This window comes from Syzygium oleosum, unplaced genomic scaffold, assembly GCF_021117445.2.
Source record: "Syzygium oleosum isolate NSW1041296 unplaced genomic scaffold, Sole_v2.1 Sole_v2.21, whole genome shotgun sequence".
In the NCBI taxonomy this organism is placed as follows: domain Eukaryota; kingdom Viridiplantae; phylum Streptophyta; class Magnoliopsida; order Myrtales; family Myrtaceae; genus Syzygium; species Syzygium oleosum.
The window spans coordinates 3,347,006-3,370,339 of NW_026607505.1; the positions used below are offsets into that span (position 1 = coordinate 3,347,006).

Sequence of the window (23,334 nt, forward strand, 5' to 3'; positions counted from 1 at the left end):
AGCTGATCTCTAGTTGCATAGGAAGCGAAATAAACTCTGGTGTTTCACTTGGTTTCTAGCCAACCCCAAAAAGCTAACGGCGACTCCCGTCTCACTATGAACTTTTGAAGCTAAATCAAATCTAAAATGAATCCAACGTCGCGGTAAGTGCTTGGGAGAGCCCGCACCTAATTGAGGGCCGTAGGCCCGCCTTTTGGTAATATCTCTAAACCTTTTCCCTTTTCCTCCCTTCAACGGAAATTTTGGGACGGTCGCGATAACTACCCATGTCTCGGTCCTCCTCGCTTCACTGTCCGACTAGGTTCTCGGCGTCCTGGCGTCGTTCACCAGAAAAACATCTAGTCTTTCGCTACTGAGATCACAGTCGTGGTGATGCTGGAGTGTGGGGTTTTGATGGCTATGTTGCAGATGGAACTGGTGATGTTGGCGGCTGACGTGCACCGTCCACAATCTTTGGGTGAGAGAGTACGAAGGGTTGGGTGCAGCGAGGGACGCGATGGAGAAGAAGCTGGAGCATGAGGATAGCAAAGGAATAGGTGGCCAATGTGACTAAGATGGCAGAGGTCAAATCAAAGAGTTGGATGGGAGGATAGGGTGCAAGTATGGGCAGTGGGTGAAAGATTGATTTCTAAGGCTGAGCTTCCATCGAACGGAAATAGTTGCTTGCTCGGCCTGCTACATCTAAAGTTCCTCGCGTTAGGCCAGTTGGCTGGCCATTTTATGTAGGATAGAATAGTTGTGTTGATTATTGCTTTATTTGAAGGGATGAATCTTATTGAGTATTGACGGCCATGTTGCCAAATTTGGGTTCACCTCAACGTGACAATGTGCAATGAAGTAATTGTTCACTGTTTGGGGGGAAAATATAAAATAACACGTCGAGACAAGGTATGCCATTGACAGCATACATTTGTCTTTAGTATAAAAATAGCTAATGTCTCACTTCATAAGTTCTAAAACATGAGTGAACACCATGATATTCACATTGCACTCACAGAAACAAGTGCAAACAAAGATCATATCATGGATCTTCTTGTCCAATAATAGCAGAAATCACTTTCCAAACATCACGGAACAGTAAAGGCGAGGCCGATAGGTGGACTCAACCATTTGAACATATAAGGGTAGGTTTAGGATTGCGAACAATATGAGAGGGAGGGTTGCCAGCAAAATAATTGGGATGTAAATCCACTTCCACTTTTCGCTTAAGATGACTGTAAGAGCAGAGCTGAATGCCACCAGCATAAACGCCAAAGAGAGGAATAGAAAAGTGAGGCCCAGTATCATTTTTCTCGGCAGTGACAGGAGAAAATCTTCGATTGCATAGCGTGAAGTTAAGATAGCCAAGAACATCAAGGTGGCAGTGACAGAGGAGAAGAGAGCAAAAGCGTCTGCAACCGCGAATACCATGAACGAACCATTCTTTAGAAAGATTGGGTTCCCTGTACTATCGTTGTTGCCTCCAGGTACTGTAAAAATCGCTGTGAAAGCTATGGTAATGATAAGAGTCACAACGAGGCTACAAGATTTTGATGTATCCTTCATCCAAACCCCTGCCTCTTTGACCAAATTACAACGTTTTTCTACAATATTTTCCCAGTATGTCCTCTTTTCTTCTTGCCATTTCAGACTTTTTATACAAGGAATGCTGCTATCTTCCAGTACCTTCAGAAAAATGAAGGATGCCTATCAATGTATGTTCTAAAGAGCACAAAAGGGTGCAAAATAAATAAGGTGAACCGACCTTAAACCATTGAAGTTCCCTTTGCATTAGAAAAGCTGCTCCTGAGACATCTGGGGATTCACATCTTGGTGACCATTTGGTGACAGCCTTCATTAGACCGAATTTCATCCAATAATCGGGTGTTAATTGTGGAATGTAGTGTGCCCTCACTAGCAGAAACAATTCAACATGTCGTCCCTTCACAGCTTCTTTCATCAGTTTTCTTATGAATCTTTCATCCCACATCAACTCCGGAAAATGCACAATACATAAATTGACAATTTCAGAGATTCCGCGAGATGTAGCATCAAGGACAATGCCTGAAGTCAATAGATACTCGAGATTTTCGGGAGTAGTCATACGAGACTTATTCTTGATAAGAGCTAGATTTGCTAACTTAAGTGAGCATTTGTGCCTCAACTTCGATTCTCCAATCCTTTTAATGAAAGGTGCTGCACGTAACATCAGATAAGAAATCTTCCCAGTGATGAGGAATCAAAAGGTTAAAGAGGCTTTCTCATTTGCATTGTGTTCTTATGTATATATAGTAGTTGAGATGAAAATGATGGATTTGAGATATGAATCAAGAAAGAAAATTTAATATGGCTTGAGAATCAAATTGCACAAATCGGAGAATTGATTGATCAATTGATGAACAATCACAATGTCATAAGATAAAAGAGAGTTCTTTTTCTTTTTTGAAAAATGGAAGATTTAGCAGCAGATTGATAGATCTATTTTTGATTGAAAATATTGCAAATTCACTAATGTATACATGTAGCTTAGCCATTGAGTTAAATTAAATCGAATCGAATCGAATCAAATCATATAGTAACACGAGAATCGAGAGCCAGTCCATATTATTAATTACTATCTCAAAGGAGTATACTGAGAATATCAATTTACTTTTTAAATTTAGAGATCTTGACCCATGGATGAAATAAGGTCCTTTTTTTTATATATAAAATGATAGTTTCATGTACCTGGTTTTGTGGCAAGATTCCAGAGTGACATTTTGAATTGCTGAAGTGCTGGTGCTACCACCACAAAGAGGAGAGAAGAATCATGTTAGCAAATTTGGAATTGATGACGAACAAAAAGATACATATTGCGAACATAAAATGATAACAACTTAGATCAAACAACCTCTATGGTCAGAATCCAAACCTAAAATTCTCGATAATTCTACTTCGTAATTTGAACAATGTGTAATACATATGTTATATTAGATATTAATTTGTGACATGCATCTTTGTTTAGGTATTAATTTGTATACATAAATGTAGTTCTCATCCCTTAAATCTTTTATCAATTCGATCCTTGAATGTCATGTTTTTTGTCATGTTGGTCCATCCATTAAGCAGATTAACAGAACTACCTCGAGTCGTCTTTGTGTGTTTGGAGTTGTCATATGATGTGTTGACCAAGCATAAAGGAATACCTAAACATGGGAACAAATAGAGTAAACATGTGGATAGAGTTGCTCAAATGTACATATCTGGCAAAAGAAGTGCAAGAAGTACCTACATTTGTAGATAAAATTTTCCCAAAAATTGAGTCTAGCTCCACTATGAAAGTGAAACTTCATAACCGCCAAGTCTTCCAATGGACACTCATTTGCACCATCTTTGGTTGTCGCTAAACCGGGGTACTTGCGAGCTAAATACAAGGCTATGTCTTTTGGGACACGAGTAGAAAAGGTTAATACAAGTAAACAATGAAGGAATTGAGACAAGATGAATAAGTGTGAAATCCTACCTAAATGGCCAGTCACAATAAGCCAGCCCATGGTATCACTATCGGGGGTGGATGTAGTACGCCCAGTGAGGTACCAAATAAACTCCCTTTCCATAGGAGACCTAGTAATAGCATCCAACAGGGCAGTGGTAACACTTTCAGGATCATGATCAACCTTGTCTAGTAATGCCTTTACCATCCTTATTCTTCCTCTACTGGCAGCAGTGACGAGGGCTGTAATATTTGGGTATTTCAAAAAAAAAAAAAGGGCCAACAAGTCAAAAAGTCAAAAAGTCAATATTTGCTACAGTGGACTTCAATTATAAAAGAGGACCGAGAGCTTTCGGGGAGGAAGGAAAAGAAGAGAGAAAAGAAAGAAAGAGAGGAAAAGAAGAAGAAGAAGAAGAAGAAGAAGAAGAAGAAGGAGAAGAGGGAGGGTTTGGTGCTGCGCAAACCCCGATTCGACTTTGATTAGCAACATCCGATATGTATTCGCACCCCTCGTTCATTCCATCGGAGTAGTTTCGGATTTAGGGCTTGAAATTCGGAATTATTAGAGATTTGTGCGGCGAAATCCGATTTTTGAATCGTTGAGCTACGTATATATATAGAATTGATAGTTTAGGGTGTCGTGGAGCCGTGGGATTTTACGGATCTTGATTTGGACCTACGGTTTGCCCAATATGAATTTTTGAAGTTGGCCGCACAAGGTGAACAGTGCGCGACCAGAGGGCTTTAGGCAGATTTTCGTCGGTTTTTGGCTTGATTTTGGGACGGCCAAGTTAAGGCTTTTGTAATACTCGGAACGGTCTTTCTTTTGACTATAAGTTTGGTAGGATCGGAGTTCGATGGAGAAAGTTATGGCGCGATCAAGTTTTGTGCTTAAGTTCTGCGTTGCGGACGATTTGGATAATGGCTTCAGATGAGCAATTTATGGGCACCTTTGAATTGTTTTGTTAGCGTTTAAGCATTGTTCAGCCGTTTAGTGATTATTGTAGTATTTTACTTAATTTTGATGTTGATTCTCGTTCAATTGATAGGATTACGAGATTATCGGGGCGTTTAGCCACGTTATTTGGTTTTGGGGCATTCCAGATGAGTGGTGCTATCTCTTCTTTGAGTTTATAAACTCATGTTTTGAAAGTGATAAGAATTTGAGTATTGTACGAGTTACTAGAGCATATTTGTTGCATAAAATTTTGGATCGGGCAATTACTACCAGTTTGATATTTGAGAACGATTTGAGAAATTTGAGAATGGTTTTAGGAAAAATATTGTTAACGGATACATGTGTATTATGTTGCGAATTGGTTTATGAAACGAGTTTTAAGATGATTTGAGAAATGTTTTATGAAAAACGTTACAAAAAGTTACTCGTATCAATTTGTGAATTATGTTTATGAAATGATATATATGTATCACTTTGCGAAATGATTATGGAAGCATATTGCGATTTATGAAATGGTTTTGGAACCATATTGTGATTTATAAAATGATTTGAGAAATGACAGATGTTCTATGTTGTGAAAAGTTAATTGTTTGGTTTGTGAAATTGATTTTTGGTATTGTGGATTATTGGAGGATGTGTGTTGGTGCTCAATATCGCTGTGAGCCCATTGAGGGGCTTGTGGGTATGCGCATACTAGTCTAGGATATCCTTGTGGGCCAAGCCACCAATTTATAGTAGGTGGAGACCTTGCCAAGGGGGGAATCTTGGTCGCCTTATCACGGGGCGAGATACGTGATCATGGTATGATGTTGAGCAATAGATTGGTCGATGGATAGACCATCGATGTGTTTTCTGCCGTGCCGGGGCAAATCCTTAAGAGCGATGGCAGTGCGGCTGCGGCTCAAAGAGGATAATATCGGGTCGGGTTGAGGGATGGCAGTGCGGCTGTGCCTCTACCCCGAACAAGCCATTTTATGATGAGATTAATCAATGGAATAGACCATTGATATGTGAGTTCTTGAGATTGGTTAATGGATTGAACCATTGATGTGTGATTTGGCGAGATTAATCAATGGACTTGACTAATGATGATTGAATTGTAATGACGTATCAAATGAATGTTTTCTGGTTTGTATCGAGTTTTGTGAAAAGAAAAAATAACTCATATTTGATATGATATGTATATGATATTGTGGGTTTAAATTATGAGTTTTCGATATTTTTATATATGCATAGTGGTTGCTCGATTTGCTTAGAAGAGATACGCACTACTTACTGAACTGTCGTTGCTCACCCCCTCTTTTCGCAATCTTTCAGGTTCTTTGTTTAGCAGCCAATAGAGCGAGAGCGATGTCATGGGGACTTTTGGGTGATTTGAGGCTGCGTCCTTCAAGTGGAAAGACGGCCGTGTCATCTCCCATTGTTACGCCCCGAACCCTAACGGGCTCGCGACACCCCTCGATGGTCGATCAATGAATGCGACGTCCCAGGCACGTCGCCGACCCAACCTAAACATCAGAGAATAGGTACGCACAGAAACAAATTGAAACAACCCAGGCAATTAATAATGACAAGGGGTGGCAATAGCACGAAACAATAACTGTAATTCCTACACTAGGCAGATACATACAACGTTCACAAAAAGACAATCCCCAAGCTAGGCCACAACAATAGAACCACGTTCATCAAAAAGGGACAGTGGTTCATAAACTTAACTCCTCTACAAAAAGGGGGAAACTCAAAGTACAAGGTACTTAACCTGTCTTCGATCTCCGAGATACCCTTGCAGCGTCTCCAAATCACTCACGATCGCGGATCTAAAATGGTTATATAATAACAGTGATAACGAGTCTCAATAAGCAACACCCTAAACCCCACGTAGGCCAATGCATACCTAGACAAGTCGTACATGCAATCTAGCCAACAACATAACGAGCTCACATCATTGTACTTACCTTTGCCATCGGAACGTATGCCAACTCTGCACGTTAGTCAAAACGTGATAATGCAATAATAATAACTCAATAACATATCACAATCACTCAAACACCAACCACACTTGCACTCAATCAATCCAACCAATTCACTCACACATCCAACCAGCCAATTCAATCACACTCAATTCACATGCATGGCCCAACATCTTTCTCACAACCCGCGTCACTGTGCCTCAGGTCCATTCTCACTGCCCGCGCCAATGGGCCTCTGGCCCAATCTCACAGCCCGCGCTACTGCGCCTCAGACTCAGCCCTCCGATCAATCCGGGCTCTGTCCCGGGTCAACACCCCATAGGACCTTTCAAAAACAAACTTTCACACGACCCGGGTCAACACCCAACACGTTAGACCTCCGATCAATCCGGGCTCTGTCCAGGGTCAACACCCACAGGACCTTTCAAAAATAAACTTTCACATGACCCGGGTCAACACCCCACATGTCAGCCCTCCGATCAATCCGGACTTTTCTCATGCACATGCACCACAACACAATTCGCCATTCTCACAAGTCGTACCATTCAAACTCAAGGCATGCTCACCACATCACAATTCACCATTCAACACGTCGTACGAATCCAAATCACATCACAAGCCCATCACACTAACCCACAAATCCGATATTCAAGCTGGCCACATACGAACATCAAATCCACCCACGAATGCCACAACAAGCCAATCATTGACCCACCAACATTAGCCACTAATATGCACCCAAAACCATCCCAATTCCAAACCACGAGCTCACCAATTTGACATCCAAGTCGACCACAATCAAACGTCAATTTCCCCCACACACGCCACGACAATACGGTCATTTAGCCCACCATAATTAACCACTAATTAAGCCTCACAATTATCACAATTTAATCTAACAATTACACACATACAAATATTGACCCTAATCCACGTTTAGCCCCTAAACCGGTACTAATTAACCCCTAGACAAGTCTAATAATACCCAATGTACTAGGTAGGGTTTAGGAAGTCACTTACTAGGTTTTGGCCTGGGAAAAATTCACTTGAGCTCAAAATGGCCCGGGTGAACAGTGCTGGGATCAGCACGGGCGAGGGCGCGGGGCTCGGCCACGGCTCGGTACACGGGCAAAATTCTCGACGCGGCCCACGGCCACGGGCTCGGCCATGGGCAAAATGCTCAGCCGCGGTAGGGCACGGCGACGGGCATGACGGGCGACGGGCCACGGCTGGGGCAGTGGCCTGGGCTGTCCGGCCACGGCCCAAGGCAAGTCCTGCACGGGTAGGGGTAGTCCGGCCACAGCGGGGCACACTCAGCCGGCAAGCTCGGGCACGGCTGGGCACGCTCGGCCGACGAGCTGGCTGGACGGTTGGGCTGAAGACTGGTCGAGCAGGAGCAGAACCAGTCGGGCGGAGGAAGAAGAAAGGAAGAAGAAGAAGAAGAAGAGAAGGAAGAACAGAAAAAGAAAGGAAAAAGGAGAGAGAGTCTGATAGAAGGGGGGGGAAACGTACAAGAGGGGACGTGCATGAGGGGAAGGGGAACGTGCGCGCGAGAGAGAGAGAGAGAGAGAGAGAGAGAGAGAGAGAGAGAGAGGATAGACGGGACGGGGAAACGTGAGCGGGAAAAGAGGAGGAGAGAGAGAGAAAAAAAGTCAAATAAAATACTCAAGTGCAAATCCAACGGCCCACAAACGATCTAGAAATCGATCCAACGGTCACGAAAAAGATCCTAATTAATTATTAGGAAAAAGGGCCAGAAGATATTAATTAAAACACACTATGAGGGAGGTCTACTAGTCCAAATCTGCACCCGGTCAAAATTTCACTTTCCACATATCCTGGGCAATATCGAGGCTGGCCACAATAATATCGACACCGTCCAATTAAATTCGTCCAGAAACTCCAAGAAATTCGACACTAAAGTTTGGGCTCTAAATAACGGCCAAATTCGATCGAGTGCGATTCTACCGAAATCTCAATTGTAAAAATAATAACCGTGAGTGATCAGTTCCCGGGCGAGATTTTACTATAAGTACACTGACGAATTACACGTTTTATAAATCCCAAAAATGGGTCGAAATTCGGAATGTCACAACTCTTCCTCCTCACAAAAATTTCGTCCTCGAAATTTACAATCCAACCCAACTATTCAAACAAATGGGGGTATTAGTGTCGCATCAACTCTTCACTTTCCCATGTCGCACCTTCGGTCCCATGGTTCTCCCAAATTACTTTGACCATTGGGATTATCTTGTTCCGTAACACTCGCTCCATTTTGTCCTCGATTCTTACTGGCTTATCCACGTACGACACACTATCGTCCACGTCTATTTCTTCATAATTTAGCACGTGGGTCGGGTCCGGTTCATACTTTCTTAATATCGACACGTGGAATACATTATGCACTTGAGACAAATTTGGCGGTAGCGCGAGACGATAGGCCAAGGTGCCAATTCTCTCTAAGACCTCGAATGGGCCCACGTACCTCGGGCTCAACTTCCCTTTCTTACCAAATCATGACAATCCTCTCATAGGTGATACTTTGAGGAAAACGTGGTCCCCCACTTGAAATTCCAAAGGCCTATGTTTCCGGTCTGCATAATTCTTTTGGCGGCTCTGAGCGGTTTTAAGCTTGTCCCGAATCACCTTGACTGTTTTGATTGACTGCTGAACCAACTCGGGACCCGTGATGCTCCTCTCACCCACTTCATCTCAACAAACCGGTGTTCTGCAAACTCTGCCATATTGTGCTTCAAATGGTGCCATTCTGATACTCAGCTGGTAGCTTTTGTTGTAGGCAAATTCAACCAAATGCAACTGTTCCTCCTAACTATCTTTAAAATCCAATACACACGCTAGCAGCATGTCTTCCAAATTCTGAATCGTCCTTTCAGACCGGCCATCTGTTTGGAGATGATAGGCCGTGCTAAACTGTAACTTCGTTCCTAATGTCGTATGAAGACTTTTCCAAAAGGCAACAGTAAATTTAGGATCACGGTCTGAAGTGATTATCACTGGCACTCCGTGCAGACGGACTATTTGTCGCACGTAAATCTCGGCATACCTTTCCAAGGTGAAGTCCTTTCACACTAGCAGAAAATGTGCTAATTTTGTCAATTGATCAACTATCACCCAAATTGAATCATGAACCCTTCTGACTCCTCGGTAATCCCATTACAAGGTCCATCATAATCAGCTCCTATTTCCACTCAGGGATTTTCAACGGCTGCAACATTCCACCCGGCTTGCAATGTTGCGCCTTCACTTGTTGGCATGTTAAACACTTAGCCACATGCTTGGCTACATCCACTTTCATGCTGTTCCACCAATAATACTGTCGCAAGTTTTGATACATCTTCTTGCTACCCGGGTAAATACTGTAATTGCTACAGTGTACTTCAGACAAAACCTCCTCCTTAAGTTCTGCATCATTGGGCATACACAACCGCCTACAGAACTTCAGAATCCCAACCTCGGATACCTGAAAATCCGGTTTCCTTTTTGTGACATCCATTTCCAAAATCTTCTGAATCTCCGAGTCCGTCGATTGTAAAGCTTTAATCTTAGTTTGGATCTCCAGTTCAATCCTCAATGCGGCAAGCAAACTTGAGACATGACTCACTTCAAACTTAAACTCCGAATCCCGAACTCCTTCCAATATAGTCTATTCCTTGATCATCATATGCGCGATGCTCGATTTTCGACTTAGTGCATCCGCTACTTTATTAGCTTTTCCGGGGTGATACAAGATATCGCAGTCATAATCCTTAAGGAGTTCCATCCAATGGCGTTGTCTCATGTTTAATTCCTTTTTGGGAAAATAAGTACCTTAAACTTTGATGGTTCATATAAATCTGAAACTTCTCCCCACACAGGTAATGCCTTCAAATCTTAAGGACAAATATAATTGCGGCCAATTCCAAGTCATGCGTCGGATAGTTCAGCTCATGCGGTCTCAACTGTCACGATGCGTAAGCCACCACTCTTCCATATTGCATCAACACGCATCCGAGTCCTCTTAGCGACGCGTCACTGTAGATCTCATATCCTCCCGGTCCTGACAGGATTGTCAATACTGGCGCGGCCGTCAACCTCTGCTTTAACTCCTGAAAACTCCTTTCGCACTTATCCGTCCATTCAAACCTCGTTTCCTTCTTTAGTAACCGCGTCAGCAGCATTGCCAATGCCGAAAACCTTTCCACGAAATGTCGGTAATAACCCGCTAAACCCAAGAAACTCCGAACCTCGGTTACTGTTGTTGGCCTCGGCTAATTCGTGACAGCTTCAATCTTTGTCGGGTCCACCGCAATTCCTTCCCCGGATATCACATGTCCTAAGAACGCCACTCGATGAAGCCAGAATTCGCACTTACTGAACTTAGCGTAGAGTGCATGTTCCCTTAAAGTCCATAGAACCTTTTCCAAATGTAACTCATGCTCAGCGGGATTCTTCGAGTATACCGGGATATCATCTATAAACATAATTACAAATTGATCCAGAAATTCCTTGAACACCCGATTCATTAAATCCATAAAGGCTACAGGGGCGTTCGTCAGTCCAAAAGGTATCACCATGAACTCGTAGTGTCCATACCTCGTCCTAAATGCTGACTTCGGCACATCCTCCTTTTTTATCCTCAATTGGTGATAGCCAGTCCTCAAATCGATCTTAGAAAACACTGACACCCCTTGTAACTGATCAAACAGGTCATCAATCCTTGGCAACGGGTACTTATTCTTAATGGTCACCTGGTTCAGTTATCTGCAGTCGATGCACAACCTCAAGGATGTGTCCTTTTTCCTCACGAACAACACTGGCGCTCCCCATGGAGACGCATTCGGACGAATAAAACCTTTATCCAATAACTCCTGCATTTGAACCTTCAATTCCTTCAATTCTGACAACGACATCCTATAGGGCGCTTTCGAAATTGGTTCCGTCCCTAGGGCCAACTCAACCACAAACTCCACTTCACTATCAGGTAGCAATCCCGGCAATTCCTGAGGAAAGACATCGGGAAGGTTACATACCTCGGCTATGTCCTTTAGCCTTGGTTCCTCAACCAACTAGTCAACCACAAAATAATTATCTTCCTATACCTCAAAGACAAAACTCAATCCATCCAATTTCAATCCACAGTCTTCCAAAACAAATTACCCCAGTTCTTTACAGAATCCGAAATTTCCAAGCAACACACATCCTTCCCAACCCGTCCAAAAATGTCATCAGTAATTCAGAAATCCTCACTGATTGCGCCTACTCACCATAAGTGATTATAAGTCTTACATAACCATTCAAGTTATAATTTCAAAATCTTCTCTTGTTGCACCCACTATCATCACATAATGCATCCGGACTTTCAAGACAAATCCTCTGATTCCTTCCCAACCACCGCGTACATCTTTCCTTGTGCCTGCGGTTAATTTGGTTATTCCGCGGGGTAGCTCCCGCTTAATGTCCTACTTGCGGTTGTTGTTGCTGTATTAACGGTCTAGCTTATCGGTTCGGACAGTTTCTCACTTGGTGACCATGCTGTCCACATCCACAACATGCTCCACTTCTACCTTGGCAATGGCCATTCCTACGTCTCTTCCCACAAGACCAACATGCGGCGTTGGAGTAGTAGTTCGGCTTTCCAAAGTTCTTCCTTACCGGAGGGACAAGTCTCATATTCTCTGTCATAGGCTTCTTTTCAAAGTTCCTATTGTCCCTAGCCGGCGCGTACCGCGATCCAGAAGCGGCAGCCCTTTCACTCATATCCGTGTCAACCATCGAGCTCTCTTATACAACTCATTGTAATCCCTTAAGACTCAAAGGTACTAACTGATTGCGGAATTCCGGTTCCAATCCATCCCGAAACCTCCTTGTCCTATCCACATGGTCCTTGACCATCCTTGGTGCGTACTTAGGCAACCTTACAAACTCGACCTCGTACTGATCAACTGACATCCGATTTTAGCGAAGCCGAAGAAACTATGTCATTTTCTGTCCTCACGCACTCTCCGAAAAGTACTTCCCATTGAAAGCCTCGACCAGAGCACCCCAATACTTCAAAGCCTTTTTCCAACTCTTATATCCAAAGTGATGTAACCTCGGGGTCACTTTTCCCATCAAACTTCGGAGGTTTCAATTTCAAAAAAATTGCTCAATCAGTTATTGCATCTATCTGACTGCATTAACTTGCCCTTGACCTTGATTCCCATCATTCCCATTAAAATTCCAACTTCCTCGCGTGCCCTCAGAATTCCATCCACTCTGGAATCCTCTGCAACTCCAGCTTGTGGACCTATATGACCTCGACCTCGACCTCGACCTCTTCCTCGGCTACTCATACTCACAGGATTCACACCACCCACTTACCTGCTATAATTCCCCTCGAGAATTAAAGACCTAGGCCAACTATACCAGTCTAAAGCCCTAGGTAGTGAATCACAACAATTCACTAAGCAGGCAGTCAATCACAACATCACTCAATCACAAAGAACAGGGATTGTGCATTAACCTCAAGCCCTGACGCACCTGCATTTCATGTATTAGTGCATACTATCACTCAGCAATCACAACCAAGTAGTCTGGGTAACGCATGGCACACAAGTCTCTCTAACTAAGTACCCCAAAGTCATCGCTCCTTATCACTCCAGGCTTCGACCAACTTAGATTGAGCTGACATTGCTCTGATACCAAATCAACCGGGATGTCACGCCCCGAACCCTAACGGGCTCGCGACATCTCTCGATGGTCGATCAATGAATGCGACGTCCCAGGCACGTCGCCGACCCAACCCAAACATCAGAGAATACTTATGCACGAAAACAAATTGAAACAACCCAGGCAATTAATAATGACAAGGGGTGGCAATAGCACGAAACAATAACTATAATTCCTACACTAGGCAGATACATACAACGTTCACAAAAAGACAATCCCCAAGCTAGGCCACAACAACAGAATCACGTTCATCAAAAAGGGACAGTGGTTCATAAACTTAACTCCTCTACAAAAAGGGGGAAACTCAAAGTAAAGGGTACTTGACCCGTCCTCGATCTCCGAGATACCCTTGCAGCGTCTCCAAATCACTCACAATCGCGGATCTGAAATGGTTATATAATAACCGTGAAAACAAGTTTCAATAAGCAACACCCTAAACCCCACGTGGGCCAATGCATACCCAGACAAGTCGTACATGCAATCTAGCCAACAACATAACGAGCTCACATCATTGTACTTACCTTTGCCATCGGAACGTATGCCAACTCTGCACGTTAGTCAAAACGTGATAATGCAATAATAATAACTCAATAACATATCACAATCACTCAAACACCAACCACACTTGCACTCAATCAATCCAACCAATTCACTCACACATCCAACCAGCCAATTCAATCACACTCAATTCGCATGCGTGGCCGAACATCTTTCTCACAATCCGTGTCACTGTGCCTCAGGTCCATTCTCACTGCCCGCGCCAATGCGCCTCTGGCCCAATCTCACAGCCCGCGGTACTGCGCCTCAGACTCAGCCCTTCGATCAATCCGGGCTCTGTCCCGGGTCAACACCCCACAGGACCTTTCAAAAACAAACTTTCACACGATCCGGGTCAACACCCCACACGTCAGCCCTCCGATCAATCCGGGCTCTGTCCCGGGTCAACACCCTGCAAGACCTTTCAAAAATAAACTTTCACACGACTCGGGTCAACACTCCACAGGTCAGCCCTCCGATCAATCCGGGCTTTTTTCATGCACATGCACCACAACACAATTCGCCATTCTCACAAGTCGTACCATTCAAACTCAAGGCATGCTCACCACATCACAATTCACCATTCAACACGTCGTATGAATCCAAATCACATCACAAGCCCATCACACTAACCCACCAATCCGACATTCAAGTCGGCCACATACGATGTCACGCCCCGAACCCTATCGAGCTAGCGACATCCGCCACTGGTTGATTTATGCGACATCCCAGGGTATCGCCGACCAAGAATAATATCATCAGAGATTAAATTCCACAGCGGAAACCATAATCAACCCGGACAAAATGAAACTGGGAAAGTCAGGGAGAATATACAAGTTTTCATTATCAAACTTATAAAACATTTACAGTTTACAGCCACCACATACACTTGCATACCGTATTTAAAACGACCGATATACAAAAGATTGATGACATGGCATTCTGACCTCAAAAATGGTACTCTCCAAAATCTATCATTCTGAACCCCTAATGCTAGCCCCTACGCCCCTTACTCAGCGTCCATTCTGAGTCTGACTCATCCCCATCTGAATCTGAACTTCCCTGATCAGCTTGCTCCTCCGAAGACTCTGTCTCCGCCTCAATCTCAATCGGGTGATTGATGTCGCTCGACTCAGTTGGGACTTCATTCTGATCCTCCTCGGCTAGAAAATCAAAGAAATTATACTCAGGCACGAAATTGGGATCCATGTATTGCTCAAAAGGGAGTATATACTCCGGGTCTCCTACAGGCTCTTCCGACTCCTCAGACTTGTCATCAGGCTCTACTTCGGGCTCCACCTCTTCTGGTTCCTCCTCGGGAATTGGTTCTAAGTCTATGTCCATTGGGTCATCTTTAGCTTGCGATGCTTCGGGTTCGGGTTCATGCTCAGCCTCCGAAGATCCTTGTGCGGCGGGTGCTGGATGCATCCCAGATTGCGCTAAGCTAACCTTTGTACTGGTCAACTCTCCATCTATCGGGGGTATGGCAGACGGGTCCCAATCTCCAACTAAGTCAAATGGAACATCAAAACCCCTAACGGGCCCGAACTCATCTCCATCTACATCCCGGAAGAACCATGCGGTATAAACATGGGTCTTCCATAAAGGTAGTCCTACCTCTACAAAAACGGTCGAAGTATGCTTAATCCAGGTCATGCCATCACCCATGGGAAATTCTGTAACTTCATTCTCAGTGTGCACTGGTACCCCAAAACTCTCTGGTGGCGGTGGCGGAGGATTCATGGCTCAGGTCGGGGTTCTGATAATTATTGGTTAAAATAACCGTGAGACTACATCTCAGTAAGTACACCCCTAAACCCCACCTAGGCTATCACGTACCTCCAGACAATCACACAAACACACAATCACACACATACCATTATCACATAGCAGGCACTTCAGTACAATCACAAGCATGCACAATTCTCATGTCATGCACTCATTCCATTCTCAATATCTCTTTTCCACATTTCTCGCCAGTGACCCGCGTTATAGTACACGCCTCAGATACACTGCGACCTCTTTTCACAACACTTCCGGGCGCGCATAAACGTACACGCCTCAGGACATGTTTCTTGCCCGCGTTGAAGTACACACCTCAGGCTCAACATCTACCACCTACTGTGCAACCCGCGTTGAAGTACACGCCTCAGGCTGGCAATCTACCGGTAATACTGGGCATCGTCCCGTGGAAACGTACACGCCTCAGGACGGCACAAATTCTACGAACTCATGTCATACTACATCCACTTTTTATTTATGCACATGCTTAACAAGCATTTACCACACTCAACTGGCCAATCACACGTGGCCCATGCACGCATCAATTCACACGCAAACATGATCACTAAGCATTTGACATGGCCAACTTTAATAATCAAATCAGTCTGGCCCAAGCGTGCACTCGACAAACATATTTCAATCATTTAATCACGCAACCACGCACTCAATTTTATCATCACAACCCAGTCATAGTTCAAACACGCATTAAACACACAATTTGCCATTTTCCTCTAAACAAATGGCGTCAAATCAATTCCGGCCCTTCACAGCACTTTCTCACAATTAATTGCCGGTTCTAAAAATCCAATTTGCATCCCGATCGGCCCATCACAGCCCATTGAACGATCACTCACAGCGAACTACCAACCTCCAAAAATCCACCGAACTCGTCCGATTTTGATTCTTAGGCCCGCCAATTAGTTCCATTCCTAATCCATACAATTTCGCACCCAAATAAACCCGGTTTCCAACTAAAATCAGTCGTCGATACCCAATATCCTAAGTCGGGTTTAGGCGAGACTTACCCGACTCTAGACTCACGCGGCTAGAGCGAAAGCGGCGGCAAAACCAAGATCTAACGGCGGCTTGCGGCAGCGATGACGATTGGTGGCGATCGGGAGGAACGGAGGGCGATGGCGGTTTGGGCGGCGGCCGGTTGGCTCACGGCCAAGGGAGACCGAGAGGGTGAGACAGAGAGAACGGTGGGATGGGGGTGGCGGATCAGCGGTGGCGACGGCGGTCCGGGCGGTGAGGCGGTCCGGCGAGAGAGAGAGATCGGAGGGGGGCTCACGGTGGAGGGGGAGAACCGAATGGGAGAGAGAGAGAGGAGAGAGAAAGGGTCTTGGACCTTAATAGTGATATTTGGACCAAAAGTGACAAATGACCAAAATACCCCTCTCTCACATTTTTGATCCAACGGTCCAGATTCGATCCTATCTTGAAATCGACGGCCCAGATCGAATCTTACAAAATATATCCAAGGGTAATTTTGTAATTTCTCAAAAAGTCTAAGGGCAAAATTGTCCAATAAAAAAGTTAGGGTAAAATGACCAAAATGCCCTTCTTCCATAAAGCATGCCCTTTGTTAATCCTTAGGGGTAAAATGGTCACTTTCCCCATTTCTCATCGAAAATGAATTTTTCTGAAGAATTCGGGCGCATTCAAAATTGCACGTTACAACCGCAACGTCGTCCTAACGTCCCGTTGTGACTTCCAAATTTTTCCGGTGTCCGATTTGGGCTAAATTAAATAATTAAATTTTATTAAACGCAACTCGATCGTTTCTCATACTAACGGGCAGCTTGTTGGGGAAATTCGCATATCCGACCCGTGACTGACAATAATTCAGGTGACGTGCAAGTTTATTCGGGTCACGACGACTTCGATTGTCATTAAAATCGCGAGGATCAATTACTAGATCCTAGGGGTACGATTGTTCGGTATAGTTTCAGGATAATTCGTCAAGTCATTTCATGGTCCAGCGGAATCACCCGCGATCCATTACTATGACAGTGGCGAACTGATCCCTAGCTATCCTCGGATCGGCCAGCAGTGGCTCAAAATATCACCTCGACGATTTTATGGTCGAAAATCAATTCACGATCAAATTTTCTTTAGTCGTACGAATTTAAATCCCTAATTAGCCTTTCCCTAATGGTTAGTATCCCAGGAATGATCAGTTCCGGGCGAGAACTAACTACGAGTACATTCATAAAACTCAGTATTTTATAAATCCCAAATGAACTAATTTTCAGGATATCACATACGAACATCAAATCCACCCACGAATGGTTAGTATCCCAGGAATGATTAGTTCCGGGCGAGAACTAACTGCGAGTACATTCATAAAACTCAGTATTTTATAAATCCCAAATGGACTAATTTTCAGGATGTCACATACGAACATCAAATCCACCCACGAATGCCACAACAAGCCAATCATTGACCCACCAACATTAGCCACTAATATGCACCCAAAACCATCCCAATTCCAAACCACGAGCTCACCAATCTGACATCCAAGTCGGCCACAATCAAACGTCAATTTCCCCCACACACGCCACGACAATACGGTCATTTAGCCCACCATAATTAGCCGCTAATTAAGCCCCACAATCATCACAATTTAATCTAACAATTACGCACATACAAATATTGACCCTAATCCACGTTTAGCCCCTAAATCGATACTAATTAACCCATAGACAAGTCTAATAATACCCAATGTACTAGGTAGGGTTTAGGAAGTCATTTACTAGGTTTTGGCCCGGGAAAAATCCACTCGGGCTCAAAATGGCCCGGGTGAACAGTGTTGGGATTGGTACGGGCGAGGGCGCGACGGGCGCGGGGCTCGTCCACGGCTCGGAACACGGGCAAAATTCTCGGCGCGGCCCACGGCCACGGGCTCGGCCATGGGCAAAATGCTCGGCCGCGGTAGGGCACGGCGACGGGCACGACGCAACGGGCCACGGCTGGGGTAGTGGCCTGGGCTGTCCGACCACGGCCCGAGGCGAGTTTGGCACGGGTAGGGGCAGTCCGGCCACGGCGGGGCACGCTCAGCCGGCAAGCTCGGGCATGGCTGGGCACGCTCGGCCGGCGAGCTGGCTGGACGGCTGGGCTAAGGACTGGTCGAGCAGGAGCAGAACCAGTCGGGCGGAGGAAGAAGAAAGGAAGAAGAAGAAGAAGTAGAGAAGGAAGAAAATAAAAAGAAAGGAAAGAGAAGAGCGAGTCTGACAGAAGGCACGTGCATGAGGGGACGTGCATGGGGGGAAGGGGAATGTGCGCGCGCGCGGGAGAGAGAGAGAGAGAGAGAGAGAGAGAGAGAGAGAGAGAGAGAGAGAGGATAGACGGGACGGGGAAACGTGAGCGGGAAAAGAGGAGGAGAGAGAGAGAGAAAAAAAAGTCAAATAAAATACTCAAATGCAAATCCAACGGCCCACAAATGATCTAGAAATCGATCCAACGGTCACGAAAAAGATCCTAATTAATTATTAGGAAAAAGGGCCAGAAGATATTAATTAAAACACACTATGAGGGAGGTCTACTAATCTAAATCCGCACCCGGTCAAAATTTCACTTTCCACATATCCTAGGCAATATCGAGGCTGGCCACAATAATATCGACACCGTCCAATTAAATTCGTTCCGAAACTCCGAGAAATTCGACACCAAAGTTTAGGCTCTAAATAACGGCCAAATTCGATCAAGTGCGATTCTAGCGAAATCTCAATTTTAAAAATAATAACCGAGAGTGATCAGTTCCCGGGCGAGATTTTACTATAAGCACACTGACGAATTACACGTTTTATAAATCCCAAAAATGGGCCGAAATTCGGAATGTCACACCCATCCTGGTAAATTTCGGGGTGTGACAAGGGCCCTCTTGAAAATGTTAACATCATATTCTAGAGGCCATCGCTTGATCAGGTTCTCCACCAATTGATCTTGTGCGGCCATCAGTGCAACATCAAGCACATTAAAGTAATGTGTCCTATGGCCATAACTGTGGCCTTAATTGCTTCGTCATCTTCATTGAGGATTTTCTCAGCAGCTTTCCAATTACCTTTCGTCGCGGCTTCAAACAAAGATCGATATTTTTCAATGACAATTGTTGTTGGCATGACTGCAAAAGTCGCCCATTAAAAGTCATCAGGCTTAGCAGTTCCGATTTTTTAAGTCAAGTGTAACCATTGCACCTGCTCAATTTTCTTTTGAAACTCGAATGCAAGTGAAGGGGAGGTGTTTACTAAACCTACCTATTTCTATGAGGACATTTGTTTACTCTTTGGAAGTAAATTATTTTTTTTTGGGCTTCCTCAATGTTCAAGATATTTTTCAGAATTTAAAAATTATGAAAATATTATATTTAAACTTATATGTCAGCATTTATATGCTGTCAAATTTAAAATGTTTCGGAGGAAAAAAAGTCAAAATGCATGAAATACAAGATTGATGAAAAATGAAAATTAAAAATTCGAAGTGACAAACCTCTTTTTGTTTTTCGATCTATCAACCTCTGGTGATCTTTCCAAAAACTTAGTTCGGAACTGGCTTCGGAAGGTTCATCCATTGCTGCACCTTCTGAAATTAGGTCTTCGCGAATCTCTGTCACCAAAAAGAGAAATGAACATGATTAACCTTTGGAATTCGTATGCCTTAGAACATCTAAACATGACTAGTATTAGGCTCATTCATTGCATGGAATTTTCTATATTAAAATTGTATGGTAAACTTTTTAATCAAAAATGATTTTTAACTTTAAACTTGGCGAAAATCATGAGTTTTTCCTATAATAGGCATTGTGTCATGAATTAGTTTTGTGGGACCTTCGAACTTTCATTGGTTTGACATTGTATTTTCTAGTGAGTTTTTGTTTCTCATTGCCATTATTCTTATCCAAGATTTCATTCATAAAATTTTACGCAAAATCTTATCTATCTCTACAATTATACATAATTTCTATGAAAAGTTTGTACTTGAATTTATATGTCAGGATTTGTATGTTGTGGAATTTAAAATGTTTCGAATTAAAATTAAAATCAAAATGCATGAAACACAAGTTTCTTGAAAAACGAAAAATAAAAGTTCAAAGTGACTAACCTTCAATTGATTTGCAACTATCTTGGGAAGCTGTATCAGTTGTGAACTTCTTTGTAACCAACAAAAGAAATGAACATAAATAACCTTTTCAAAATGTTTCAGATTGAAAAAGTCGAAATGCATTGACCATACTGATTCATGTGAAAATTAAAAGTTCAAAATGACAAACCTTTAGTTTTTGATTGATTCATAATCCTCAGGTACTCTTCAAACAAAGTTGGTTTCTTACCGTCTTGGAAAGCTTTATCAGTTGCCATGCCTTCTAAACTCACAACTATGTGAACCTCTTTGTTACAAAAAAGAGAAAAGAACATAAGTGACCTTTTAAAAATGTTTCAGATTGAAAAAAGTCAAAATGCATGAAACAAAATGATTTATGAAAAATGAGAATTAAAAGTTCAAAATGACAAATCTTTATGTTTTGATTGATTTGTGATCGTCGGGCAGTCTTCAAACAAAGTTGGTCTGCGACCATCTTGGGAAGCTTCATCAGTTGCTATGCCTTCACTAACGTCTATGTGAACATCTTTGTTACCAAAAAGAGAAATCAACATAAATAGCCTTAGAAATATCAATTGCACTTTATACGCTTTAGATCATCTATATGCGACTAGTATCAGGCTCATTCACTGCATGGAATTTCTATATTAAATTTAGATGGTAAATGTTTTTAATATTATAACATTAATGAGTTAGTCTCAAGATAGGCATTGTATCATGAATTAGTTTTGTGGGACCTTGTAACTTTCATATCTGGGACAATGCGTTTTTTAGTGAGTTTTTATTTCTCGTTGCACTTGATCTTATTCATAATATCATCCGCAAATTAAAGCTCCATTTATTTCCTGGAAAATTAACGGTTTGAAAAATATTTTCCTAAAAATGATTGTTTGTATTGCTTGAAATAATTAGTCAATGAAAAATATTTTTATTATCGATAACAATTTATGTCTAAATATTTTCATGGACGATGAAAATATTTTTCATTCAATCATTTTTGTAAGCGATACAAATGATCATTTTAGGAAAATGGTTTCCAAATCGTTCATTTTTCATGAAACAAACAGAGCCTAAGTCTATAAAATTTTTTATCTTTACATAGTTTCATGTAATAATTATAAAAGAATGATACATAAATAAAATAAATGAATTAACTTGATCATATTAAATTTATCAATTAAAATAATTAATTTATAAGTTACAGTTGATACGGGGCACCAGTTTTCAACTTTATTACTACTATCATACCAATGCATTGCATGGATTGCTTTCCTAGATTAGTCTATTGGGAAAAAGAATTGGTCTAATTTTTCTTACAAAATCCATATTACTTTGTTTTTGTGGCAAGAACATTCCACCATCTATGTACCTTCGATAATGTGTTTGTTAGTGACTTTTCTTCTTTACTATCACCTTTAGACTTTGCCAAATAGTGACAGACATTTCTATTGACAAGTTACTTTTGGCTCTGAACAACATTACATGATTACATTTTGGGAATGACTATAGTGAATTGACTAGTTGGAGGATCATGTCTTCAAAGATAGTCTCATGTAGTCTCTTGATGTTAAGTAATTATCTAATTAGAACCCATTTGGTTTTCCCTCTGCTCTTGATGAAATGCTTTGTAAGACAATCAGCTTCAAATTCAATCTGAATATTAAGTAAACATAGAAAATTATTAGTCCTCACTAGGTGATTGTTTGAACAAAACTCTCTGGTCGGAGGAATTTTCTGGTAATTAATTTTAATGATCTAGTCATTGAGCGCTTGTAAGTAATGAAACTAAGATTGACAAAAAGCGGTAGTATCATCATCAACAACTATAAGGGAAGTTGGAGCCAAGTCACACCAAATTAGGAGACTTGACTTTTGAGTAATCTATTTTGCGTGTTTACTGTTGACTTGGAAGAATTAGGCATGCCCGTAGGTCCAAGAAAATGAATCAATTAGATGTTGGTGGCCACACATCGCTTTTTCATTTTCAGTCCCTGTAGTTTGGGAAATTTTCAGTTTTAGCGCCTACACTTTGGTTATAATCTCAGTCCTTACACTACTCCGTGGTGACAATCTAAGTCACTTTGTCTAAATTACAGGGGCAAAAAGTGTTATTTCCCCAAATAATTTTAAAGTTAAGCTTTTTTTCAAAAAAAGAATATTCTTTTTAGGAAACATACTTGATTCTTACGCATGGTATCAGTACCCTGGACTCAGGATAAGAGCAAAACTATAAATGCATGAGTGCCATTTTTGCCGAGTCAACATTTTAATACATTAACTGCCTATATAATATTGCTTATTTACTTCAAAATTAACGCACAAAAAGTGAAACTTTCCAATTTTTCCATCACCTAATGGAATCAAATCATAACAACAAAGGAAAGAACGGAAAATACCTGCCAATGGTTCCGAAAACGAACTGCCTTGAGTATCCATGGAGGATTCTTTGCCGTTCCGTCTCGCGAGAATGCAAAAATCTGAAGCAGAGAAGTATCTTTGGATGGTCGCAGTCGAAGTAATTTGTTCTGATGGATTCTCTCTATTTATACAACGACTTGTGGATGGAGCCAAACTTCCTGCTGTGGATTTCATGTTTTAAAAAATAAAGTTGCATCATTTTTAATCGGCAAAAGGACATTATAAGTGTCATAAGTTATGTACGGAGATCACTTTGGTGCCATAACTTTTTTTTGGATCACTTTGGTGCCAACTTTTTTGAAAAACGATCACTTTAGTGCCAATGCTGATATGGCCGCCGGAAATCTGACGTGGCTTTTTTTTATTAATTTCCGATGCTGACATGGCTTGCCAGAAATCTGACGTGGCTC

At 42.5% G+C, this 23,334-nt stretch overlaps 1 protein-coding gene across 1 annotated transcript; it reads right to left on the reverse strand.

Annotated features, from left to right (window-relative positions):
- Positions 1 to 1,053: 1,053 nt before the first annotated feature.
- LOC115690740 (uncharacterized) lies at positions 1,054 to 20,763 on the reverse strand. The gene is made up of 9 exons (XM_056321050.1): positions 20,676 to 20,763; positions 19,895 to 20,011; positions 19,470 to 19,529; positions 3,482 to 3,694; positions 3,251 to 3,400; positions 3,102 to 3,164; positions 2,707 to 2,754; positions 1,745 to 2,175; positions 1,054 to 1,665 (listed from the first exon to the last, which is right to left on the reverse strand). Exons 1-9 carry the CDS (start codon positions 20,761 to 20,763, stop codon positions 1,054 to 1,056), a joined length of 1,782 nt encoding a protein of 593 aa, XP_056177025.1.
- Between the last annotated feature and the right edge of the window lie 2,571 nt (positions 20,764 to 23,334).

What these genes read in the sequence shown, in the direction of transcription:
- LOC115690740 (XM_056321050.1), bottom strand. Translation starts at nt 20,763, where the DNA reads ATGGCAACTGATAAAGCTTTCCAAGACGGTAAGAAACCAACTTTGTTT. An exon ending in GAATCAATCAAAAACTAAAG is followed by an intron (nt 20,012 to 20,675) that starts GTTTGTCATTTT and finishes TTTTGGTGACAG; the next exon opens with AGATTCGCGAAGACCTAATT. An exon ending in GTTTGAAGCCGCGACGAAAG is followed by an intron (nt 3,695 to 19,469) that starts GTAATTGGAAAG and finishes CAAATATTACAG; the next exon opens with CCCTCGTCACTGCTGCCAGT.